The 21,559-nt window shown below is 39.3% G+C and overlaps 2 protein-coding genes across 3 annotated transcripts; both read left to right on the plus strand.

Moving 5' to 3' along the window:
• The first annotated feature begins 593 nt into the window (after window positions 1-593).
• rad54b (RAD54 homolog B) lies at window positions 594-21,178 on the plus strand. 2 transcript variants are annotated; one of them, XM_041794161.1, is made up of 16 exons: window positions 594-730; window positions 1,192-1,421; window positions 1,529-1,724; window positions 9,052-9,291; window positions 10,158-10,457; window positions 10,973-11,135; window positions 11,234-11,459; window positions 13,840-13,926; window positions 14,031-14,151; window positions 14,242-14,381; window positions 14,469-14,759; window positions 14,879-15,042; window positions 15,121-15,382; window positions 17,468-17,534; window positions 19,265-19,462; window positions 19,537-21,178. In XM_041794161.1, the coding sequence occupies exons 2-16, from the start codon at window positions 1,275-1,277 to the stop codon at window positions 19,758-19,760; spliced, it is 2,826 nt and encodes a 941-aa protein (XP_041650095.1). In that variant the 5' UTR covers window positions 594-730; window positions 1,192-1,274; the 3' UTR covers window positions 19,761-21,178. The 2 variants fall into 2 exon arrangements, with proteins under 2 accessions (XP_041650095.1, XP_041650097.1); XM_041794163.1 differs by having other exon boundaries at window positions 608-730; window positions 1,250-1,421.
• Window positions 5,699-8,612, plus strand: LOC121514085 (fibrinogen silencer-binding protein). Its single transcript, XM_041794164.1, has 2 exons — window positions 5,699-6,380; window positions 7,151-8,612. Exons 1-2 carry the CDS (start codon window positions 5,974-5,976, stop codon window positions 7,704-7,706), a joined length of 963 nt encoding a protein of 320 aa, XP_041650098.1. The 5' UTR covers window positions 5,699-5,973; the 3' UTR covers window positions 7,707-8,612.
• Window positions 21,179-21,559: the final 381 nt, after the last annotated feature.

The following is a 21,559-nucleotide window of genomic DNA, read 5'->3' on the forward strand; positions in this document are numbered from 1 at the left end:
TTAAGACTTTGTAATTATGTATTGGACGTTTTTGTTATCTTGTTTTGTAAAATGTAAATTTGTTTCGTCATTCATAAAAAGTGTTTTGCTAATGTTCATTTGTTTTATGAAATGAAAAAATGTTTTGGTTAATGCAAATTTGTTTATTAAAACTGTTTCAGACTTTGTATTTTTGTATTGCTCTTCCAGGACACCGAACTGTAGCCTAGTTAAAACCTTAAACTTCTTTTATATTTGTATCTATTTTTATCACTCCAGAAAAAAGGGGACATTTTTAAGCAGCAACTGAAGGCATTTGGTCCCTCAAACCCTTTTAGAAATACAAGCAAATAAAATTTTGTAATCGATGATCCAAACTATCTTCAGAACCAAAATAATGGAATAACACGTTCATTCGTAGAAAATCCTCACCATAACGTATTTTTCTATGTAGGATTTTTCTGTGTTGTACTTTCATTTATAGGTGAAATACAATTATTAGGCCAACAAGGGTAAACGAGAGCCGATAAGCTGCACTGCAGTGATGTTTGAAAACAAACGCACCCTACTCGCTTTATGTACGCCCACTTCCGGTCTTTAACCAATCACATTCTCTGGTCCATTCAGCGGGAGAATCTCAACAAAATCAAGAGTTTCAGAGAAGGAAATGGGACAAAACAGTTTTTTGAAACATTAATTGAGATCGAATCTTTATCATTAATAGATTAGTCCAAGCCCCTTCTTTGCTCTGGTATGTATGATAATGTGTCACCTGTAATATACACATTTCAATGGAATATAAACCGGTGTACTGTTTGTTGCTAGCGGGGAAGCTAACTTGCTAACCTGACACTGAGGCTGAAGTAGCTAGAGCCCCTACATTATACTTATACATTAAACCAGGCTCAGCAGGTAAGAGACTGTCATCGGTACACTTTACCCGGCTCCATGATAGCTAAATGTCTTGTTTGTTAAATGTTAATTATCGTGCAAAAGAGGCTGTTACCATATAGGAAGTGAAACTTTTAGTTGTATTAGTGCGAACACAGCACAGACACTGTTACATCTCTGACGTGTCTGTTCAGCGCTTTATGACTTTTTTACTTGACAAGCTCAGTTACTTAGGGCAAGACCTGCTGACTTTTAAGTATAAATTCATCTTCATTGTGACCATGGAGATGTTGCCAACTTTATTTTCTGTTTTCCATTCAGACAGGGCCCCTGCCTTTAATTTTTTAGGGTCTTTATAAACCACAAGATTTAATAACAGGTAGATATACGGCGACCATAAAAGAATGCGTCGCTCTGGAGCTCCAAGCCAACTCCTTGGCAATGCAATGAAAAAGCCTCGTTTTGTGCCCCCTGGAGCATCCACTGCATATCCATCGTCTGCATCCAAGCCCCTGACTCCTAAACTGGGTTTAGACAATGCACTGGAAAAGGTAAAGCCTTCACATCATTTAATCTAAAGTAAAGTGCCTCTAAGTTTAATACTTGTCCTGTTAAACATCCCCAGACTGTCATTCCTTGTCTTACACTCGTCCTGCAGGTTCAGAGGAGTCTAGCAGCACCAGCTCCGAGTGAAACAGAGCATCATGTCCAGCCCAAAGCTGTTCAGCCTGCTCCAGCCTTGTCAAAAGCGCTGGCTCGTGTCCTCAGTGCAACAGAAAGCAAAGAAAATGATGCAGAGATGGAACATCCTGACACCGGGACCGATGGGCTCAACGAGGACAATAGACCTGCAGGTAAATGCACAAATATTTATTGTGGGACCTACATGGATATATTTGTCCCTGGTGTATGTACTGGATAGACCAGTTACACATATCAATATTTCAACACATCTTCATTCACATATTTTTATTGTACTTTTTCACTTTTAACACATTCAAACATTTTAAACAGTACATAAGTACAAAGCAAAAAAACAGAAAAAAAAACAAACAAAAACACACTTTGGCCATACAAACTTAAGTTCTTATCTAAATGTCAGACATGACATAAATGTCGTACATAACTGTTATGCCATTAAGTCTGTCTTGGTTTCCATTCTTATATATAAATAAACAAACAGTACATGACAAAGACAGTTGACAGTAATGCAGCACTTAAAGTACATAAACAAGGGTTAAAATTAAAATGAATACAATTTAATTTATGACTGATTATGGCCTAAGACCCAAATATATCACTTTAGCAGTTTTAAGGACTGAAATCTGCCATTCCCTGTAACACCAACTTAGCCAGTCTTTTACCAGTAGATCTAAAGAAGGGTGCCCAGCTTTTGAAAAAGTCCTCAACTTTGCACTTGAACCTGTGTGTAAGATACTCCATCAGTATGAGATCAAAGATTAGTTTCTGCCACCCTAGGATTGTAGGTTGTGTATCATCAATCCACCTGATTAAAATATTTTTACAAGCAGCAAATGTGAGGATACTAAATAACCATCTTCAATGAAAGCCCTTATCCTGAGGACTAGGTAGACCCAGGTGCAAAAATTTGGGATCAACGTTTATACTGGCATTAAAAATCAAATTTAGTTTATCTACAATTTTACCCCAATAATCTTTAAAATTAATGCATGACCATACACAGTGCCTATAGCTCCCTACCTCTATTTTACATCTTGAACAGGTTTTAGGCAAACTTGAATTCATCCTGTAAATTTCATCCACTGTGAGGTTTTAATCATTGTCCCAAATCTGCCATAAATAATCTGAAGATATAGTGTTAGCAAGACTGAGTATAGCATATCCTTGGCCTAGAATTGATTTCTTGCCCACATGGAAAAGCAAAGATACAATCTGAAGTTTGACAATCAAATAGGTAGTCTTTTTTTTTTTTCTTTGAATAAAGCTGTGACTTTGTAGGAAACTTAAAAAAAAATTCTGGGAAGGGAATACTTTTGTTGGATTGGTTCAAATGTTAACATCACTCTTTTGCCAAATAAATTGCCCAGTGTCAAAATACCCTTGTCTCTCCAGATGTTAAATCTTTGATCAAAACAGGCGGAGGAAAGTCAGTGTAACCGACTATAGGGGTCAGAGGGGAAAGGGTTTTTGAGCAACTCTCTGGCTTTCTTATTGTTTTCCAAGCCTGCAAAGTGGTTCTAATCATGTTATTTGAACCAATCTCGGATTTCTTCAGGTCTATTGCAAATAAAAGAGATGGTAATGTTTTACCAGCGTTAAATGATTCCAAGTCTAGCCATATTGATTCTTGGTCATTATTAATCAAATCAGCTATGTAACGCAGTTGTGTGGCTAACTGATAGAGTCTAATATTCGGAACAGCTAAATTAATTCATTTTTTTAGAAGACGTCAATCCATAGCAAAAATAAAAGATGAAAAATAAAATTACTTTTTTTTAGGATATTTAATTCATAAGCTATAGCATTTCCAAAACGTGCAAAGGTCATGCTGCTAAAGCAGCATGGTTGTATGAGTGATAAATCACTCAGCGATTTTCTTAAAGAAGAGATCTTAAAATTTCCAATATAAAAAGAGAAAATCACACACTCCAAACAAGAAAAAGGAGGAAGGAAATACTTCAAAAGCTTTTATTATAATGGCCAAATCATTTTTATCCTTATAAATGGCTTTTGAAGTATTTTCTTTCTCATTTTTCATGTTAGGAGTGCCTGGTTTTCTCTATTTATATTGGACATTTTTTTCCATTCTCCAATTCTTACACATAAGTCACACTGACCAGCCTCTTGTCCCCTTTGTTCCCCTAATCTAAAAATCGAACAAAATTAATGCCTAAGTAAAACATGACACTTTAGAAGTCATATGTTTAAAATGAAGGTACAGCAAATAACATGGTTATTTCAGATTGATAAAGCTAAATTTGTCTGGAATGTTTAAGTAAGATGTTTATATTGAAAATTGTGTTATATAATTATTAATATTCCTCCTTTAATACCTATTTGCACCATTAAAAAAATAATTAATATCAAAAAATGCTTAATATCAAAAATTGATGGCATTTTCCTACCGGCTCTCTTCTAATGTCTAGTTTTTATTCACTGTCTACATAGATTATTTCTTGTAAGATGTAACCTACAAGAGACTGGATCAGGAGGACACTAGTAAAGTACTATTAAGTGCCTACTACATCATCCTCACTGAAACAATTAGTGCCTTGCAGTATGACTGAACGATTTTGGGGGAAAATGCCATTACAATATTTATTCCTTCAGCAAATGTATTGTGTAAAAAATATCATCAGCTATTCCAAATAAATTAAGCTTATGTGGGCTTAAATATGGGTGATGAACTTTTGAATCATACAATCATAATTCAGTTACTTCACACTGAAGGCTATTTTTATCTTAGGCCTGCACAGTATTGCAAAAATGTTATGTACAACTACATTGCTATAAGGATATGAAGTAAAAAAAACTGCTCATAAAGGATCTATAAGCTGTTTGCATTATGTCCCTCCTAGATTCAAAATGATCCAAAAAGCATCTTTTTCCACCACTCTTTTACCACAGTTAATCTGATGGCTTGCTCGATTTTCATCTGTCATATTGTAATGTGAGTTGGGACGATGTCTTGTTTGTGTAAAAAAATATTTTTCTCGTGTTTACTGTAAATGGTCATAATGCGATACAACTGTGACTTATTTATGGTTTTTAACCCGAATGGTAATCTGCAAAATGTGAGAACAGGTTGCTTTATTCTATGAAAGGCGTAAATTCCTGCATACACGATTGTTATTATTAGTAGTAGTAGTACTGACAACTGCGATGAAGTCCAGATCTCATGAAACCCCTCTCAGTTCTCTACCAGTGTTATCTTGTCTGCTCAAATCATTAAATAGCCTATTTAGGAAGCATTATGACGAAGTTTAATATTAAAAAAAACTGTGTGATCCTTTATTTGACCGGTGCTGCGGCGCTGAATCTCTCTCTCATTTAAAACAGCATGACTGTCTCTTTGTGGCTAATAATAACAAACGCAGGCTGAAGATGCTTGTTAAACCAGGCGTGGTGAGGCTGAGTGACAGCAGGTCCAGCATTATGTAAATTAGCAGGGTAGTGCAGCGGCAGCGGCGGGCAGATTAGGACTGTGCTCGGGATCAGTGAGTCGCCGCTCCCCCATCCTGCCGGAGCAACTAGTGCCTCTGTTTTTCTCAATAAAACACCCGGCGGACACACTCCATGCCCGGTCTCTTTAATGCACAACACGCGCTCATTACGTGTTTTTTTTTTTAAACAATTTCTGTGTCTGATGCAGAGTTGAGGATTATTATTTTATGCATTTCCAGTACTCGGCAGAACACGAACATGAGCGATCTGCGTCTAAAGGCGTGCGCAGCGCGCTCTCAACCCCTCCCCCACGCGGTTAGTTAAGCCAGCGCTATTTTAAAGCATCGTTCACTGAGAAAAAAGTAGACCCTTAACCCCAAAGAACAGTAAATACACTGTTTAAAGTGTGTTTTCTCATTTTCGCAGGGTACAATATCTTTGCCGTGGTACTTGTCTCATATTATGGAGGCAGAGTGGCTGTTCTGTGCTCCGTGCTGTGCTGGGTTTGGGGTTTAGAGAGACCGAGCTGTAAGTAGGTCGGGCTGGGCTTAAGCGGCTTAGCTACGTCAGCCTAAGCTGGGAGGAATTCATCCAAAGCCCTCCGCGGTAGGCGGGGGCCTAAACGAGGCTGGCCTAGTTAAGCCTGATTCTTATTGTGTGCAGCACAGCCTGTTTTTGTTTTGCAACGTAGCTGAGAGGGAACCAAGGAGGAGTGTATGAATCCACGCACATGTTAGGCATAGCTTATGTTTAGGTTAGAGAAGAGGAAGGAGAGGAAACAGAAAAATGTGTGGGAGTTAGGCCACTGTTAGGTTTATCATTGTGGACCATAAGGAGCCAGAGGAAGGGACAAGAAAAGACAGGTGGAAAGAGTAAGGAGCCATAGGAGCCAGTGTAGGTGCTGAGGGGGGACACCCAAGGCCTGACTTAGTCTGCGTGAGTCAACTATGCTATAGGATGGCGTCCAGCTCTGTGTTCTTGTCCAGTATGGTGGGCAAAGCTCGCTCCTCCAACTTCACCCTCTCTGAGAAGCTGGACCTGTTGAAGCTGGTCCGCCCTCACATCCGCATCCTGGAGGAGCACACCAACAAGCATGCAGTCATCGTGGACAAGAACAAGTGCTGGGACACTGTGGCCGAGCAGTACAATGCCCTGGGAGGGGACAGACCCCATCGCACCGCTCAAGGCCTCCGGACCCTCTACAAGAGACTCAAGGAGTCAGCCAAGCAGGAAGTTATGCAGCGTAGACACGCCCAGCCAGAGTACAGAGCTAGTATCTCTGAGCCAACCAGGAGAATTATGGAGATGATCCCTCACCTGTTTCACCATGTGCCCATCCACGAGAAGGACCAGGCTCTGTGCAGGTATAGTATAAACAAGACATACAGACACACGGTTTGTACAGAACTGAAATGATAGCAAATCTTAGACTCTAGAGAGCACTGACATACATCATTATCTCCAAAACAGTCTGATTCATGACACTGATTCAATCGTTAGAGGAGGAGAGAAGGGAGGGGCTGAACTCACAGTCCCAAAGCCCAATCAGATTACATACACACTGTCTGCACATGGTCAGACTGAAAAGGAAAATACAGAATATCCTGCCAGATTTCACTGTTTGTTTACTTCTGTTCAAAATATTCAGCTCATGCTTTGATAAGCTTTAGATTCTGTTTCCACTGAAAGTTTCACAAAAAGGACAAGCAACCTAGTAATGCATAATGAATCTACTTTGGCAGAATATACAGTAGGTTATGGCCCTAAGACGATATAAATGTAGCCTGTGTATTTCGAAAGATCCATACAACCTTACCAAGAAATAGCCATCACATATTAGATCTTATTCATTTGTTTATACATTTTCTAACAGGGATGAGCTGCAAAACACCCAACAATAATCATTTATTATAATGGGGAAAAATTTAACTTGCAGCATGTAAAATCTTAGCCAGCATAGGTTTTTTTAGATTTCTTATTTCACTCCAACAACTCTTACTTTGTTACTGATAATTTAACATATTTATTAAGTCTGCTTTAACACTGACACAGTTCTTCAGACTCCTTTTATAGACATCATGTTGATACTCAGTAAATGGTGCTTCACTTATTTTTATCCCTCATTCCTTTTCAGATTAATATACAGCAAGCACAGCTCTCCAATCGAACATCCTGGCAGCAGCTCCTCCTTGGCTGGACTCCAGGATTACTCAGCAGCTGTCCCAAGTATCCCCCATGAGGTGGTCCAGCTGGACCCTGAAGAGGATGTTAAACCTCCGCCAGACCTCCCTCTCCTCTCTGCACACACGGGGCCAGGGCTGGACGGAGGCCAGGAGCGTGAGGGGGAGCAGGACTTGGGCAGTGTGCATGATTACGAAGCATCCCTGTCTCCCACCCCATCCTCTGTCAACCTCCCACTCTCTACCTCACCGCTGCCCTTACGCCATGACCTTTACCCAAACGACATCTACCCCCACCATGAGCCTGACAGGTTTCGCCCTCTCCACCTGGCCAAAGAGGAGCACGAGCTGGTGTTATCCAATCACAGGAAAGTTGCCATATACCTGGATGAGAAGAGGGAGGGGCTGAAAAGGAAGCAGGACCTGGAGGAGGAACTTCTGAGAGCCAAAATCAAAGTGGAGAAACTAAAGGCTGCACGACTGAGACACGGACTGCCAATTCCTCTTTAACAAGCATGAACGCACGTCCTTTGGCTGCTGTTAGAAAGGGAGAGGCTCTGAGGAGTTTAAATGAGGAGAAAGAGCCAAGGAGACGTCAGTTTCATGTCTGAAAGCTGTTTGAGAACTTTAATTTGTATTGGAAACATAGTGCCTCGTACAGACACTACACATCTGTTTGCATCCTGCAGGATAACTCATGGGGATGACTCGTGTTGCCATCAGTGTGTTTGTGCCTGTCTGTGAAAATGTCCATCATTCTCTATGTGTACACATGTAAACGCTCATAATAGAAATACTGTGACAGGCCCTTATAGGTGAAATAAATGTGAAAGCAAAGTATCTGGAAGGGAATATCAATATAAATGAATGTTTCATACCATGATGGTAAGCTTCCTGCCCCACTAAGTGTCTATAGAAATTTTAGCATAGTGTTAATCTGTATTATTCAGGTTTTACTTTTTTTTCTAACAGCATTTACTGTTTTTATTTTCTGAGGAAAGACGAGAGTAAGACTCTGATGAGATATTGAGTTACTATTGCATTGTTTGTGGCCTATTTTTGGAGTAAAGTAAATCTCCACTTGATAGGAATGTGGATAAAAACACATGATAAATAAAAGAGATACTTTCTTGTAGCACCTTGCAGAAACCAAATTAGGGATAAAGTTACAAAAAAGAAGCACCTCTCTAAGTCAAAAAGTTCAATTTTATTAGAGGTGAAAAATGTTCAGATAGCCAGGACTGAAACATAAAAATATTTTAAAAAGCCTTAAGCATGTGATGATTATGAGGACAGCTTCTATGTGTAACTGAATTCGCACAGAAGTCAGTCAAGCATTTTAAAGTCAGAAATTGTTATGCTGAAGTGCTGAAAGAAGGGAGATGAGGTCGATTTGTTGGCTTGTTTGTGACATTGTTATTTAATGTATGTGACTACAACATTGATTGTATTGTAATGTTGTCATTTAAGTGTCTGTCCAAATGTCGTGTATTTCTATAAAAGTAAACTTCATTTGCCTCTTGTTGTGTTGATTTCTAGTGCAAACTTGTCTCAAACGTTACCTCTCATAATTGTATTTCTTTCTTGCATTTTCTGCAATAACTTATTACTTGTTGCAGACATTGAGGGCACACAATAAAGACACGCAGTAATGGTTTGTTAGATGATTGAACTGTAGCACAGCATGTGCAGCAGTCAAGTTTCAGCCATTTAAGTGTATGAGACCAGGACTTTGATCAGTTATACACACAGGTGCAGTGTGTTGTGTAGACTTGGTGTAACAGTGACCTCTGCTGGTAGAAATGTCAAAGATCTGTCTGCAGGTTTTTCACCATTGTCTGTCTCTGTGTTATAGGAGTGAATGGTTTCCACCAGTTGACCCCTAAACCTGCAGAGGCTCCTGCACAGTCAGACAGTGTTCATGGAGCTGCAGGCTCAGACTCTAGCTGCGGTCAGGATGGCGCACGCTACTTCAGTGTGATGTGGTGTAAGGCCAGTAAGAAGAAACACAAGCGCTGGGAGGGTGATGCCATCCTGGTTACGAGAGGACGAACAGCCACACTGAAGGATATGGAGGGGAAAGATATTGGCAAGGGTGAGGCAAAGATAACAGGATGCTTTTTTTTGTTTTTTTTCACAGTTAAGTCTTGTGAGTTGAGAGGCTCTGTTAGTGTACATGCACATTATTTTTACATGAACAGCCCTAAGTTGTGATGTACAACTAAAAAAAAAAACAGTACATGAAAGTATTCAACCCTTTGGATGTTTTACCTATTTATTGATTTTATAAAACAATCATGGTCAATATAACTTGGCTTTTTGGACAAAAAAAAACACTTTAATGACAAAGTGTGTCTCAAGCGATTGTAATATAAAGATACCTGTGGCTGGAAGTCCAGTTGCTGGTTAATGAGTATTCCTGGCTACCATTACACCATGAAGACAAAAGAACATCTCAAGCAACTCAGAGAAAGAGTGATTAAAAAGTAAAAGTCAGGGGATAGATACAAAAAATTCCAAGGCACTCAAGCAAGGTAACTTCAAGAATGTAAGCTGGAGTTTAATTATACAAGTTGCTGAAGGAGAAGATGCCTTATGGTGTGGTTGGTGTGTTTGACCTGAGAAGGGTTAATGAAGAGACGTTTTCTCTGTTCAACACCACTTCAGTTTTGGGGCAACTTTTTGGAGATGGTTCAAGCTGTGCACATAATATAAACAAATTACAATCTTTTTGGTAGATTCTTCAAACTTTCCTTCCTTAAAAATCAAATAAAAAACATTCCTATTGTTTTACAGCAGGTTTCTATTCAGATCTAAAATAATTTGATATTTAGCTTTCTTTAAGCTCTATTTTGGTCACTGTTGAATGTGTGATAGGCAGGATATCTGGCTCTTGGATCTCACACAATTTTTTGTATGTGGATATCAGTTTAGTAAGTATTTCTTTTCATGTATATGTAGGGAGTGGCTACAAAGTGTCCATGCTGGCCTCCCTGTCCGAGGGAGAGACCCTGATGATCGGAGGGAAGGAAATTGAGGTGATGGGGATCATTTCTGCTGACGACTTTGCTAGAGGACGTTGTTTCCAAGAGATCCAAATAGAGAAAGAAGAGACACATAAGCAGTCTGGTCCACCTCCTCCACGTCGCATGCCATCCAAACCTTTCTGCCCCCCGACAATGCTGGGGAGAGCCGATCGTGCAGGGTGTAAACCACAGGAGGAACAAACCTGCAGGCCTCGCTATGATCCACTGGCTCCAGGTACAGAGAACAAATCAGAAACTTTATGTATGAAAATGAAGTATATTGTGATTTTTAAAACATTCCGTGAGAATCAGTACTTTTGTGTCTGTTTGAACATGTTTTTTGTGTAAATCAAGCTGTGAAAATCTTATCTAAAACATCTACTACTGGTTGATTGTTTTTCTTTGTACAAGTTTCCTTTGAATATGGTGTTTTTTTTTAATTTAATTTTTACCTTCATTCCTTTACTCAGCTAGGAAAATATATAGAGTCAGAAACGTTTGGGAGATTTTTGGGAATAACATGTTGGAAAGAAGTCACAAGTTGTTCTTGAAACTGACCTGCCTGCTTTAAGGACAACAGTCTCATTTCATGGCCTTACATAACCATAAGGCTACTGACATCCTTTGTTAGAGCATTTTTAAAATACATTTGACATTTATATTTTTAGAGTAAATCCCAATCTGTGTTTTTGATTTCTTGCATCTTAAAAACATAGACGACATTCAGTCAAGTGTTCTGATCTATTGCAGGTTCTCTGGTGATGCCTCGTCCCTCTCCTAACCACCAGTGGTCTTGTAACAAGTCAGGTCTCCCTGTGGTTGATGTTGTTGTAGACCCCCACCTGACCCATCACCTGCGACCCCACCAAAGAGACGGCCTGATCTTCCTGTACGAGTGTGTGATGGGCATGAGGTAAAGGAGCTGTTTTAGCGTCATAGCTGTTAAAATTATAATAGCCAGGAGCCCAGGACAAGCATTCTTACTGATCTGTTCAATTGTGTTTGTTTCAGAGTTGTGGGACGTTATGGAGCGATCCTGGCTGATGAGATGGGTCTTGGAAAAACCCTCCAGAGTGTTGCTCTGTCCTGGACATTGCTCAAACAAGGACCATATGGTGGGAAAGCAGTTGCTAAGCGTGTCCTTGTGGTCACTCCAGGTAGTCTTGTGCAGAACTGGGGTGCAGAGTTTAACAAATGGCTGGGACGGGAGAGGATCAGTGTTTTCACTGTGGATCAGGTAAGGAGATAATTGCAGAAGAGAAACTATTTCTACTGTGTCTGAGGTGTCAGCTTGAATTATAAGATAAGTAAAGCTTGTTGCACCATACATGTATGAAAATATACAAGTGCATCTTAAAAATAAGAATACCATGAAAAAAATTCAATTTTTCCTGTGATTTGACTCAAGAGGTGAAACTTCTAGATTCATCAATACAAAGGGAAATATTTCAAGACTTAGCATTGATGTTGATGATTACGGCTTACAGCTTAAACAAATCTAAAATCCGCTGTCTCAAAATTTAAGAATATCACAAAACATCAGTCCAAAATGAGGATTTTTAATACAGAAGTGTTGGTCTTCAGGAAAACTGCTAATTCATACACTCAGTCATTGTTTGGAGCTCCTTCTGCACAGATTACTGCAGCTATGTGGCATGTCATGGAAGCAGTCAGTCCATGTCACTGCTGGGGTGTTATGAAGCCCAGGTTGCTCTGATAGCAGCCTTCAGCTTGTCTGTATTGTTGAGTCAGGTGTTTCTCATCTTTCTTTTGACATTTCTCTAGAAACTCTCTATGGGATTCATGTCAGACCAGTTGGCTGGCCAATCAAACACAGTAACATCATGGTCAGCAAAACCAGTTACTGGTCGTTTTGGCTTCGCTGTTGGCAGGTGCTAAGTCCTGCTGGAAAAGGAAATCATTCTCTCCATAAAGCTTCTTAGCCGAAAGAAGCATGACGAGCTCTAAAATCTCCCGGTGACAGCTGACAGCAATTTCTTTGGACTTATAAAGCACAGTAGCCCAACAGCAGCAGATGACATGGCACAACAAACCATCACTGACTGTGGAAACTAAAAAAACACTGGACTCCAAGCATGTTGGATTATGATCTTCCTCCAGACTCTAGGACCTTGATTTCTAACTGAAATGCAAAATTTACTTTCATCTGAAAACAGGACTTTGGACCACTGGGCAAAAGTCCAGTTCTTTTTCTCCTTAGTTCAGGTGAGACGCTGACGATGTTGACCATAGTTCAGGACTGGCTCGACACAAGGAACAGTCCACTCACTTAGGGGAGTCCACTCCTTGTGAAGCTCCCCTAAGTTCTTGCATCTGCTTCGTTTGACAATCCTCTGAAGGCTGAACTCATCCCTGGCCCTTGGTCACCTTTTCTTACCACACTTTCCCCTTCCTGTCAACTTTCCATTAATATGCTTTTAAACAGCACTCTGTGTGACCTCATGTGGCTAAGCCTCCTTGTGGAGAGTGCCAGTGCTTGTCTTCTGGACATCTGTCAAGTAAGCAGTCTTTCCTGTGATTGCAGTTGCATAAACTGAACCAGAGTGAGAGAATGAAGGTTCAGGAAACCTTAGCAAATTAGACTTTTACACAGTATTCTAATTTGTTGAAATAGTGGATTTACTTTAATGAGCCGATGTTGTAATCATCAAGATTAGAATGAAAAAAGTCTTGAAATGATTCACTTTCTATGAGATCAATCTAGAATATATGGACTTTTAACTTTTTTAAGAGAATCATGGGAAAAATGAACTTTTACATGACATTCTAATTTTTTTTAGATGCCCCTGTACGTTAAAGCTATATCGATAAGTAAATCATAAGAACCCACCCAAGGTTATAATAGTCTTGGATTTTTCATTAGTTTCTATTTTTATTTCGTTTTCACGTTCTGTTTTTTGACTGCTGGTTTGGTAGTTTAGTTTAGTTTTTATTTTTTAAAAATGTTTTGTTAGTTTAGTTTTTATTAGTTTTAGTTTTAGTTTTTTACAAATAGATGTCAGGACTGAGTGAGTGTAATACAATTTTAAAAACATCTTCAAACAGGCTACTCTTCACTTATAATTTTATTTACTTGATGGGGTTTGAATACAACTCCAGACATAAAGCTACCACTGTGTGAAGTCTTAACCAATCAGATCAGGCAATTTTACTCTCCACAGACTTGTGTGTAGGTGCCAGTCAGTATGGTTGTGTCAAAGACTAAAACTAAGGATATTTTTCTCCATATCTATTTTATTTTAGTTAGTTTTGTAAGCGCATTATACAGTTTTAGTTAGTTTTCCTTTTTATGGTAAAGCTTCATTTTTATTTAGTTTCAGTTAACTAAAATGATTTTTGAATTTTGTTTTTAGTTATTTAATTAGTTTTAGTTAACAGTAACAACTTTGAATCCACCCACCTTGTTTTTGTATTTGTTTACTCTACTTTTTGTTGCTTTCTTTTTCTTTCACTTCTTTTGTATTTTTATTATTCATATATTATTTCATGATGATCTTTGTCTTGCCCAAGTCCGTTTCCCTTTTTCAGCAATCATTTAGCTCACTTTACCATGCTTTCAGTGCTTAATATGTATCTTTCGTTAAAATGTTACATAGGATCACAGGATAGAGCAGTTTGTGTTGTCCCCTCTGCACACCGTTCTTGTGATCAGCTATGAAATGCTGCTGCGCTGTCTGGAGCAGGTATGTTCCACTTTTGTCTTGCTCCCAAGTGTTTATGTGACAAGTTAACTGGAGTAAATCATCTTTTTGTGGATTTATAATATTATTTTCTTGTGTTTTTTAAGGTTCAGAAAGTGGACTTTGGTCTTATAATTTGTGATGAAGGCCACAGATTAAAGAACAGCAGCATCAAAACATCCACAGCCCTCAGCAGCTTGAGCTGTGATCGCAGAGTCATACTAACAGGTACACTTATGCTGAAAGGAAAAGATTTGAAATGACTAACAGCTGAAACATCATACTGAGGTTTTGAAATAAGTTATTATTGTTTTTAAGGCACCCCAGTACAGAACGACCTGCAGGAGTTTTATGCAATCATAGAGTTTGTTAACCCGGGGATTCTTGGGTCGTCCATTGCCTACAGGAAAGTTTATGAAGAACCCATTCTGCGCTCCAGGCAGCCCTTCTGCACAGAGGTAAGATTCAACTCTCTTCCTATGGAGTGATTTTCTTTTAATTTTTTTTTTATCCAGCCTTAATCTTGATCTCATATCTGCCAACAGGAGGAGAGACTTTTAGGAGAGGAGCGAGCGGCAGAGCTCTCTCGCCTCACTGGCATGTTCATCCTAAGGCGGACACAGGAGATTATCAACCGTTACCTGCCTCCTCGTCTTGACTGGACATTATTCTGTGAACCCTCCCCTTTGCAGCTCGAGCTCTATGAGCGTCTCCTCAGCCACAGAGTCTTTAGAGCCTGCCTTCAAGGCTCTGTGCAAACTCACACACACCTTGCCTGCATCACTGCCTTAAAGAAGCTGTGCAACCACCCCGGTCTGCTCCACTCCACTGTCAAGGTGGAGTGCTTCATCTGTTGGTAGAGAAGGGAAATGTTCCCCAGATCTTTCAAAGAGTTTTATGCTCTGATGTGTTTAGAGATTTTACCAATATGTGAATTCTTTGTTGTATTTTTCAGGAAAGAACGGATAGAGGTTCATTGGAAAGCTCTTTATATGATGGCTTGGAAGAACTCTTCCCAGAATCCTACTCTTTGGGTGGATTCAACACAGCTGACTCTGGAAAACTGCTGGTTTTGTCAGACTTGCTGACTGCCATCAAAGAGCTCAGCCCTTCAGACAGGTGAGTGTGAGCAGGTTTATTACTTCACAGTTTTTTGTCTTTTTATTTCATGCTAACCAAAGACATGTTCTCCTTTAGGGTGGTCGTAGTGTCCAACTATACCAAGACCCTCGACCTGCTCCAGGACTTATGTGCACACATGGGTTACTCTTTCTGCAGACTTGACGGACAGACTCCGACCAGCCAGAGACAGCGGCTGGTTGACAGCTTTAACAGTCCTTACTCTAACAACTTCCTGTTTCTGCTGAGCTCCAAAGCAGGCGGGGTGGGGCTTAACTTGGTGGGTGCCTCCCATTTGGTGTTGTATGATATTGACTGGAACCCTGCCAATGACATTCAGGTAAGACGCAGACACTCACAGGCATGCTGGTAACTAAGTCTGTAGCAGTTTTATTCACCAACTTTGTAATTTCTAAGTATTGCTCCATATTTAACTTATCTGATCAGCTAAGGTGAACCTTGGTGTGTTTACACGAAGGATTCATTTGATTTAAGCTGAGATGTAAGTTGTCAATCAAACTCTAATATAGAAAAAACAACTTAACAATGTAGACAACTTTACACATGCTTTAAGGCTTCAACAGTATTCAAGCTCCAGAGAATAGAGAAAGTAGACTGACTTTAAATCCCATCACAAAGATCGAAGAGAATGAACGACTATGATAGAAGCTAGACTACTCTTTACTGACCAGGAGTTTTGTTTTGTTTTTTGTTTTTTTTAAAAGATTTATTTTTGGCCTTTTATTTGATAGGACAGTGGATAGAGTAGGAAACAGGGAGGAGAGCTGGGAGAGACATGCGTACATGGCGCGCGCCTTAACCACGACTACTGGCGCGCCTACTGACCAGGAGTTTTGTACTGTTTGTCTTTGTGCCAACCTCCAGAAAAGCAAGTAAAATATATGTTAAACAGAAAACAAGTAGGCATAGTCTTCCTTTAACAGATCCCATTCTTGGGCCTCCTCCAGGCCAACACTGATAATTTTTAGTTGTTTTTTTGGTCTGAAAGACAAAAAACCCCAGGAATATCATCATAACAGTGAAACATCGATTCTATTCCTAAACTACCATTAACTCTCTAACTGGAGTAATAAATGAACAGGTCTAGTTGTGAGTGAATTAATTATGAGTTAATCTACATTGAAATCTAGATGAAATTGCAGTATGTCCTACTGCAATTTTCAAACCACAGTAGATGCAATATTTCTTTGACCTGAAATGTGTGTCAAAATACCAGTTTAATACATTTTTCCAGCAGAGATATTCAACGATAATGTAAAAACATTCAAGTATCATTTTTTTCTAAAATAGTTTGCAAAACGTCACACTCTCCTTCTTTTGTATGTTTGTATTATTAAAATAAGAAGGGCATAAAATTATAATTCTCTTCAGTACAACAACGAAGATCAAATTTGTGATGAGTCAGAATAATCACAATTAGATATTTTTCATAATTGTTCAGCCTTAGTTAATTCTACTAAACATTGTGTTTGTTATTAAGTACAATAATTTATTGCTCATTTGCTTAGAAATACATAACCACATACTGTATTGCAATCACAATATTGGGAAGAAAAATCACACTGATTATTTTCCCTAATCATTCAGCCCTAGTTAGGAGTTAAAAGAACAAAACAGAGGTGTCCATTGATAATTTCTTGTCTAAAGCATATAAAACTTTGTGAACACACACCTGGTTAGACAGGCATCAAAGTATAATTTATTGACAGACAGGATATGACTTAATGGCAGAAAGAATTTTTAAAAATCTGACAAACAAAAATGCCACAGTCAACCCATGTATTGAAAACCAATTTCAAAATAAAGTTTGAATTGTAGTTAATTTCTTGTTTTAAATTGCTGATAAATAAAGAATGTGGCTGACAGCATTACTTGTGCTTCCTGGTCATTTGACTGACCCTATTTATTTCTTTATTCATTACCAAAAAATTATAACCTAAAATTAAACAAATTAAAACTTTGTTTTTAAAACAAAACATTCATGTTTTGATTAGAACAAAAAAAAGAAACAAGAAAATGAGCCATTTTCCTCATTAATTTGTATCCTGTCCAATAATGAAATAAACTTTGATAACCTGACCCTGAGCAAACCATGGTCATGACAAAAAGGCTCTGTGTGCTCCTTTTTTAATTTCAACTTCATCTGTTCATCATATTTTACAAGAAAATAAAGAAACTAGTTTAGGCAAGGCTTTTGATTTACATTTTTTTGTGTGAACAACTCTTTTTTTCCGAGTAGAATATTTATGTTCATTGCATTTGTCCTGACCAAACATAAAGAATTTTCTGATGAGAGCACCTTGCCGACTACTTCACAGTCATCCCTATTTTAAACCACCAGGTGGTGCTGTGCACACAAGCACATCATTTTGTCCTGAATAATGTAATTCTCTTTTGTGTCCAGGCCATGGCTAGAGTCTGGAGAGATGGACAGAAGAAGACTGTGCACATCTATCGCCTCCTCACTGCCGGTAAGAATTAAAAACTGTAAATCAAAATTGTTGCTACTGCTGTGAGAAATCGGGTGTCTTTGTAAATGAACAAACCCCTAAACAGTGAGCCCAGGTGTTTCAATAATCTAGTTATTTTTAAAGCTTTTATTGTTTTTAATTTAAAAATAATTGAAAATATAAAACAAATTAAGATGTTGAATCATAGTAGTAAGGAAATTCAACTTACAACCATTTTCAGAATTTGGGAAAAAAATCTTGAGAGGATAAGTTTGCTGCATCTGTGTCAAACTCGCAGAAAGAGAGATGAAAAGAGAAAACAAAAACCAGAATAAAACTGATTTACAGTTACATTTACACAGGACCAGTGTTGTAGTCGAGTCACCAAACCTCGAGTCCCTAGCGTTCAAGTCCGAGGTGAGTCACCAAAGAAAAATCCAAGTCGAGTCCCCAGTACCTAAAAGCTAGAGCCAAATTAAATTAATTGATCAATTATTTTTAAGCCATTCCAGCTTTACAGGTGGGCTATGTTCTTGTGTTTCATTAATGTCTGTATTTCTTCAACTTTTTATTCTAAAGGGCTAGAGGAGAAGTTACATTCTTCATTTATATTATTGGTTATATTGACAGAATTATTTGTGTATTTAGGGTGGAAAAATGAGACATGTTTTTAACTGCACTCATGCTTTACCTCTATCTTATACTAAATATTCATCCTTTCAAATGACTGGTTTTATTCAGATTTCTCACTAAAAACTAAAGTTACAATTTTCTCCGTGGGACATTTGAACACATCATGAAAAGGTCTTAATTTCGTCCCCTCTTCAATACTCCAAAGTCTGAGTTGTAATTAAACATATCATAATTTTACTGTATGCCACCTCGATTAGCTCACTGGTCAGTGTTATCTCGCCGTTGTCAACGCAGATTTCAACATTGGATCGATATTTTTAACTAAGGGGACACACTACAAGGTTTAAGAGTTTTTGTCACTCTGTCCAAAGCTGAGGAGGTACAGCAGCAACAGCAGCTAATATGACGAGTCTGAGCAGCTGATGGAGATTTTCCGCAATTCAAAGGTAGGCTGGCTGCATTTTAGTTTGATTTCTTGTAAAGATTACCACGGGAATACAGAGAAGAGCCACCGGTTTAAGCTACCTATCAACCTATCAGCTCCTCTCTGTGTCAGCCAGGCTCCCTCGCTTCTCCTGCTCTCTCTCCTTTGGTGTTTTCACAGACAGCAGGTTAGACTCACGTGAACGCACATGAAGGTGAACGCACACCGGGTGCTGCGTGAACACTGATCAGTTATACGTGGTTTTCTCACACAAAAACAGCAAATATTACAGAATGAAATAATCTTCAACAAAAAACAGGTTCAAATCCTCCTATTCATCCTCGAGTCCTGATGCAGTTAAAGCTTTAGTCCAAGTTGAGTCACAAGTCCTCCAAATCAGGACTCGAGTCAGACTCGAGTCCGAGTCCTGGACTTGAGTACTACAAGACTGCACAGGACTATAACACATGATGTCTCATGAAGATACAAAAAGTAGCATTGCATCCACTGACCTCAGATTACCAAGCACATGCATGGTAATATGCCGCTCGTTTGATTTGGAGGGCCATGTTATGCATGAAAGCCATTAATAAAATGTTAAAATCAATATGCATGAAACAGGCACCCTGTGAAAGTCATCACTAAAATTCTCACCATTCATGTAATGTTCAATTGGCATTTTACTTTCTTACAGGCACGATTGAAGAGCGTATTTTCCAGAGGCAGGTGTCCAAACAGGGGCTTTCTGGGACGGTAGTTGACCTGGGCAAAGGGGCAGAGCACACAAGTTTCTCCACCAGTGAGCTTCGAGATCTTTTCAGCCTAACAGACACGCCGTCTCTGACTCACGACCTGCTGAACTGCAGCTGCAGCATGGACGGCTCACCACAGGGTAGGAAAGCACACTGATGTCCGTGTCAGGCTACAGTAAAACTTAATAATTCCCCCTTTTTCCTTCAATTTCAGCTGTGGTAGAGGACAAGGAAGAGCAGGTGCCTGAAAGGCCGTGCCAACTCGGACGCCAAAGTAACAGCGGTGGGACGGTGCAGAAACACCTTAGCATGTCGGAGCTGATGCAGTGGAGACATTTCTCTGGTGTCACACACACCTTCGCAGACCCTTACCTTGATAACGCACGAAACCACATCACCTTCGCCTTCCAAACTACCATCTCTCACACAGCGCAGTGATTAAACACAGACTGGATGACACTGTAGATACTCACGACTCTCACGCAGTCATCTGAGTTGTCCTCTGCATGTTTGTTTTCAGGCTGTCTGGGCTTTGTCTGCAGCCTGGATACAACATATGACTAAAACACTCCACAGCTGCTGCCAACTAAAGCAACGCAGTTCAAAACTGTTTTAAGTGACGTCTGTGAGATTCTTTGTTGTTTATGAAGATTTTCTTTTTTTATTTAAAGAAAGTTACTGTAAAAGTTCATTAAATAAATGAAATTCAGAAGGACTGTATGTAAAAAACAAGGCCTTTCATAAGGTGAACTTGTGTTCTTTTTCCTGGGGGAAGCAGTATGACAGATTGAAGGCTTCTATCACTGGGTTTATTTTATCTTCACATACTGTAGATAAGTGTGCAGGGAGCTTCCTCATGTCCATCTGGAGTTATATTTGCTGTCAAATGGAGAATATATGCTGTTGTAAGGCATATTTAGGAACCATAGAGGCTGAGTGGTGGAGACCAAATATACAACCATCCATGTCATGTCTGTGTTGGCTCTCATTTATCCAGGTCATGGTTATCAAAATGTCCGTCAAGTGGGAAATTGGACTTGATTGAGGTTGCTTCAAGACATTTCCCCTCGCCTCCAAAAGGCTTCTTCAGTTCTAATGTGACAGCAATGTGTGATATTTTTGTCCCAGGACAGAAACCCTGCCTTAAGAGTCATCAGGCCAGAGAGTTCATGCTTGTATTGGCTATTTGTGTTTGTGGGGAGTCTGTAGCATACTTTATAGTGAGGTTTTGGACCATTTAGATAGTTATCGGCAGAGTTGCTCTTGAAGAGCCCCAGGAGGACAGGCCTTCAGGTGAAGCTAGGTCACTGAGTGTACCAGCAACTCTCAGGTGACCCAGGTGACTCAGCTGCGAATGATTCTCAGATCTTTAGCATGTTGGGTGGTCAACAGAGGCCATAAATTCCAACGCTGGTCCCAGTCACTTTAGAACTGAAGAAGCTATTTGAAGGAGCGGTAAAAGGTCTTGAAGCACCTCTATTACATAATTATGAGATATTTAGACTTTAAAATAAAGGTAATCGCATTAATATTGTCACATTTTATGAATCTGATACCTTGAGTGTGAGCATGGAGTGAGTCTGATGGGTCAATGTGGGCCATATTCCAATCTGTTCAGTCTTTTTTCTGGTCTGTTCATGCTCTCCAACACAAAGCTGCTGCGTGGGAGTTATGTAGTACTGTGTATGTGTGTGTGTAAATGTCCTGAATCCACATATGATTTGTGTTTCTGTCAGAATGACTCGGCTCCAACACAATGCATCTTTACATAAATGGAGTAATTATTATTTACTGGATGATCACCACTCTGCATGATTGTTAAGAAACTTTGTTGTATAATAAATGGGTTTCTGGGATGTCATGCTTTCCCTTTATGCATATGACAGCTGAAGCTCTGCAGCCTGTCAGTGTGTGTGTGTTTGTGTGTGTTGGAGGCAGTATGGTGATTATGCAGACACCTGCTGCTTTCTGTGGCCACAGTTTGAATCTAAACTAATAGTGAGAGTCCTCTGCCTGAATTAAGAGTCTGCTTTTTCAGCCCTTGTCATTTGATGACAGTGTCACACAATCTCTGTAGAATCAAAGACAGTCCTCTATAAGCTCATCAGATTTGCAGAGTTAAAGCCACACATTAATTCATATCAGTGTAATTGAAGCGTTCTCAAAGTTCAACAAGAAATTGTCAAAACATTTCAAGGCTTTTTGTTTTAATCTTGATGATGACAAATTTCAGCTCA

The sequence above is a fragment of the Cheilinus undulatus genome, linkage group 8 (genome assembly GCF_018320785.1).
Source record: "Cheilinus undulatus linkage group 8, ASM1832078v1, whole genome shotgun sequence".
Lineage (NCBI taxonomy): Eukaryota > Metazoa > Chordata > Actinopteri > Labriformes > Labridae > Cheilinus > Cheilinus undulatus.

What these genes read in the sequence shown, in the direction of transcription:
- rad54b (XM_041794161.1), top strand. Translation starts at nt 1,275, where the DNA reads ATGCGTCGCTCTGGAGCTCCAAGCCAACTCCTTGGCAATGCAATGAAA. An exon ending in GAGTGTGTGATGGGCATGAG is followed by an intron (nt 11,136 to 11,233) that starts GTAAAGGAGCTG and finishes TGTTTGTTTCAG; the next exon opens with AGTTGTGGGACGTTATGGAG. An exon ending in GTGTTTTCACTGTGGATCAG is followed by an intron (nt 11,460 to 13,839) that starts GTAAGGAGATAA and finishes AATGTTACATAG; the next exon opens with GATCACAGGATAGAGCAGTT.
- LOC121514085 (XM_041794164.1), top strand. Translation starts at nt 5,974, where the DNA reads ATGGCGTCCAGCTCTGTGTTCTTGTCCAGTATGGTGGGCAAAGCTCGC. An exon ending in AAGGACCAGGCTCTGTGCAG is followed by an intron (nt 6,381 to 7,150) that starts GTATAGTATAAA and finishes ATTCCTTTTCAG; the next exon opens with ATTAATATACAGCAAGCACA.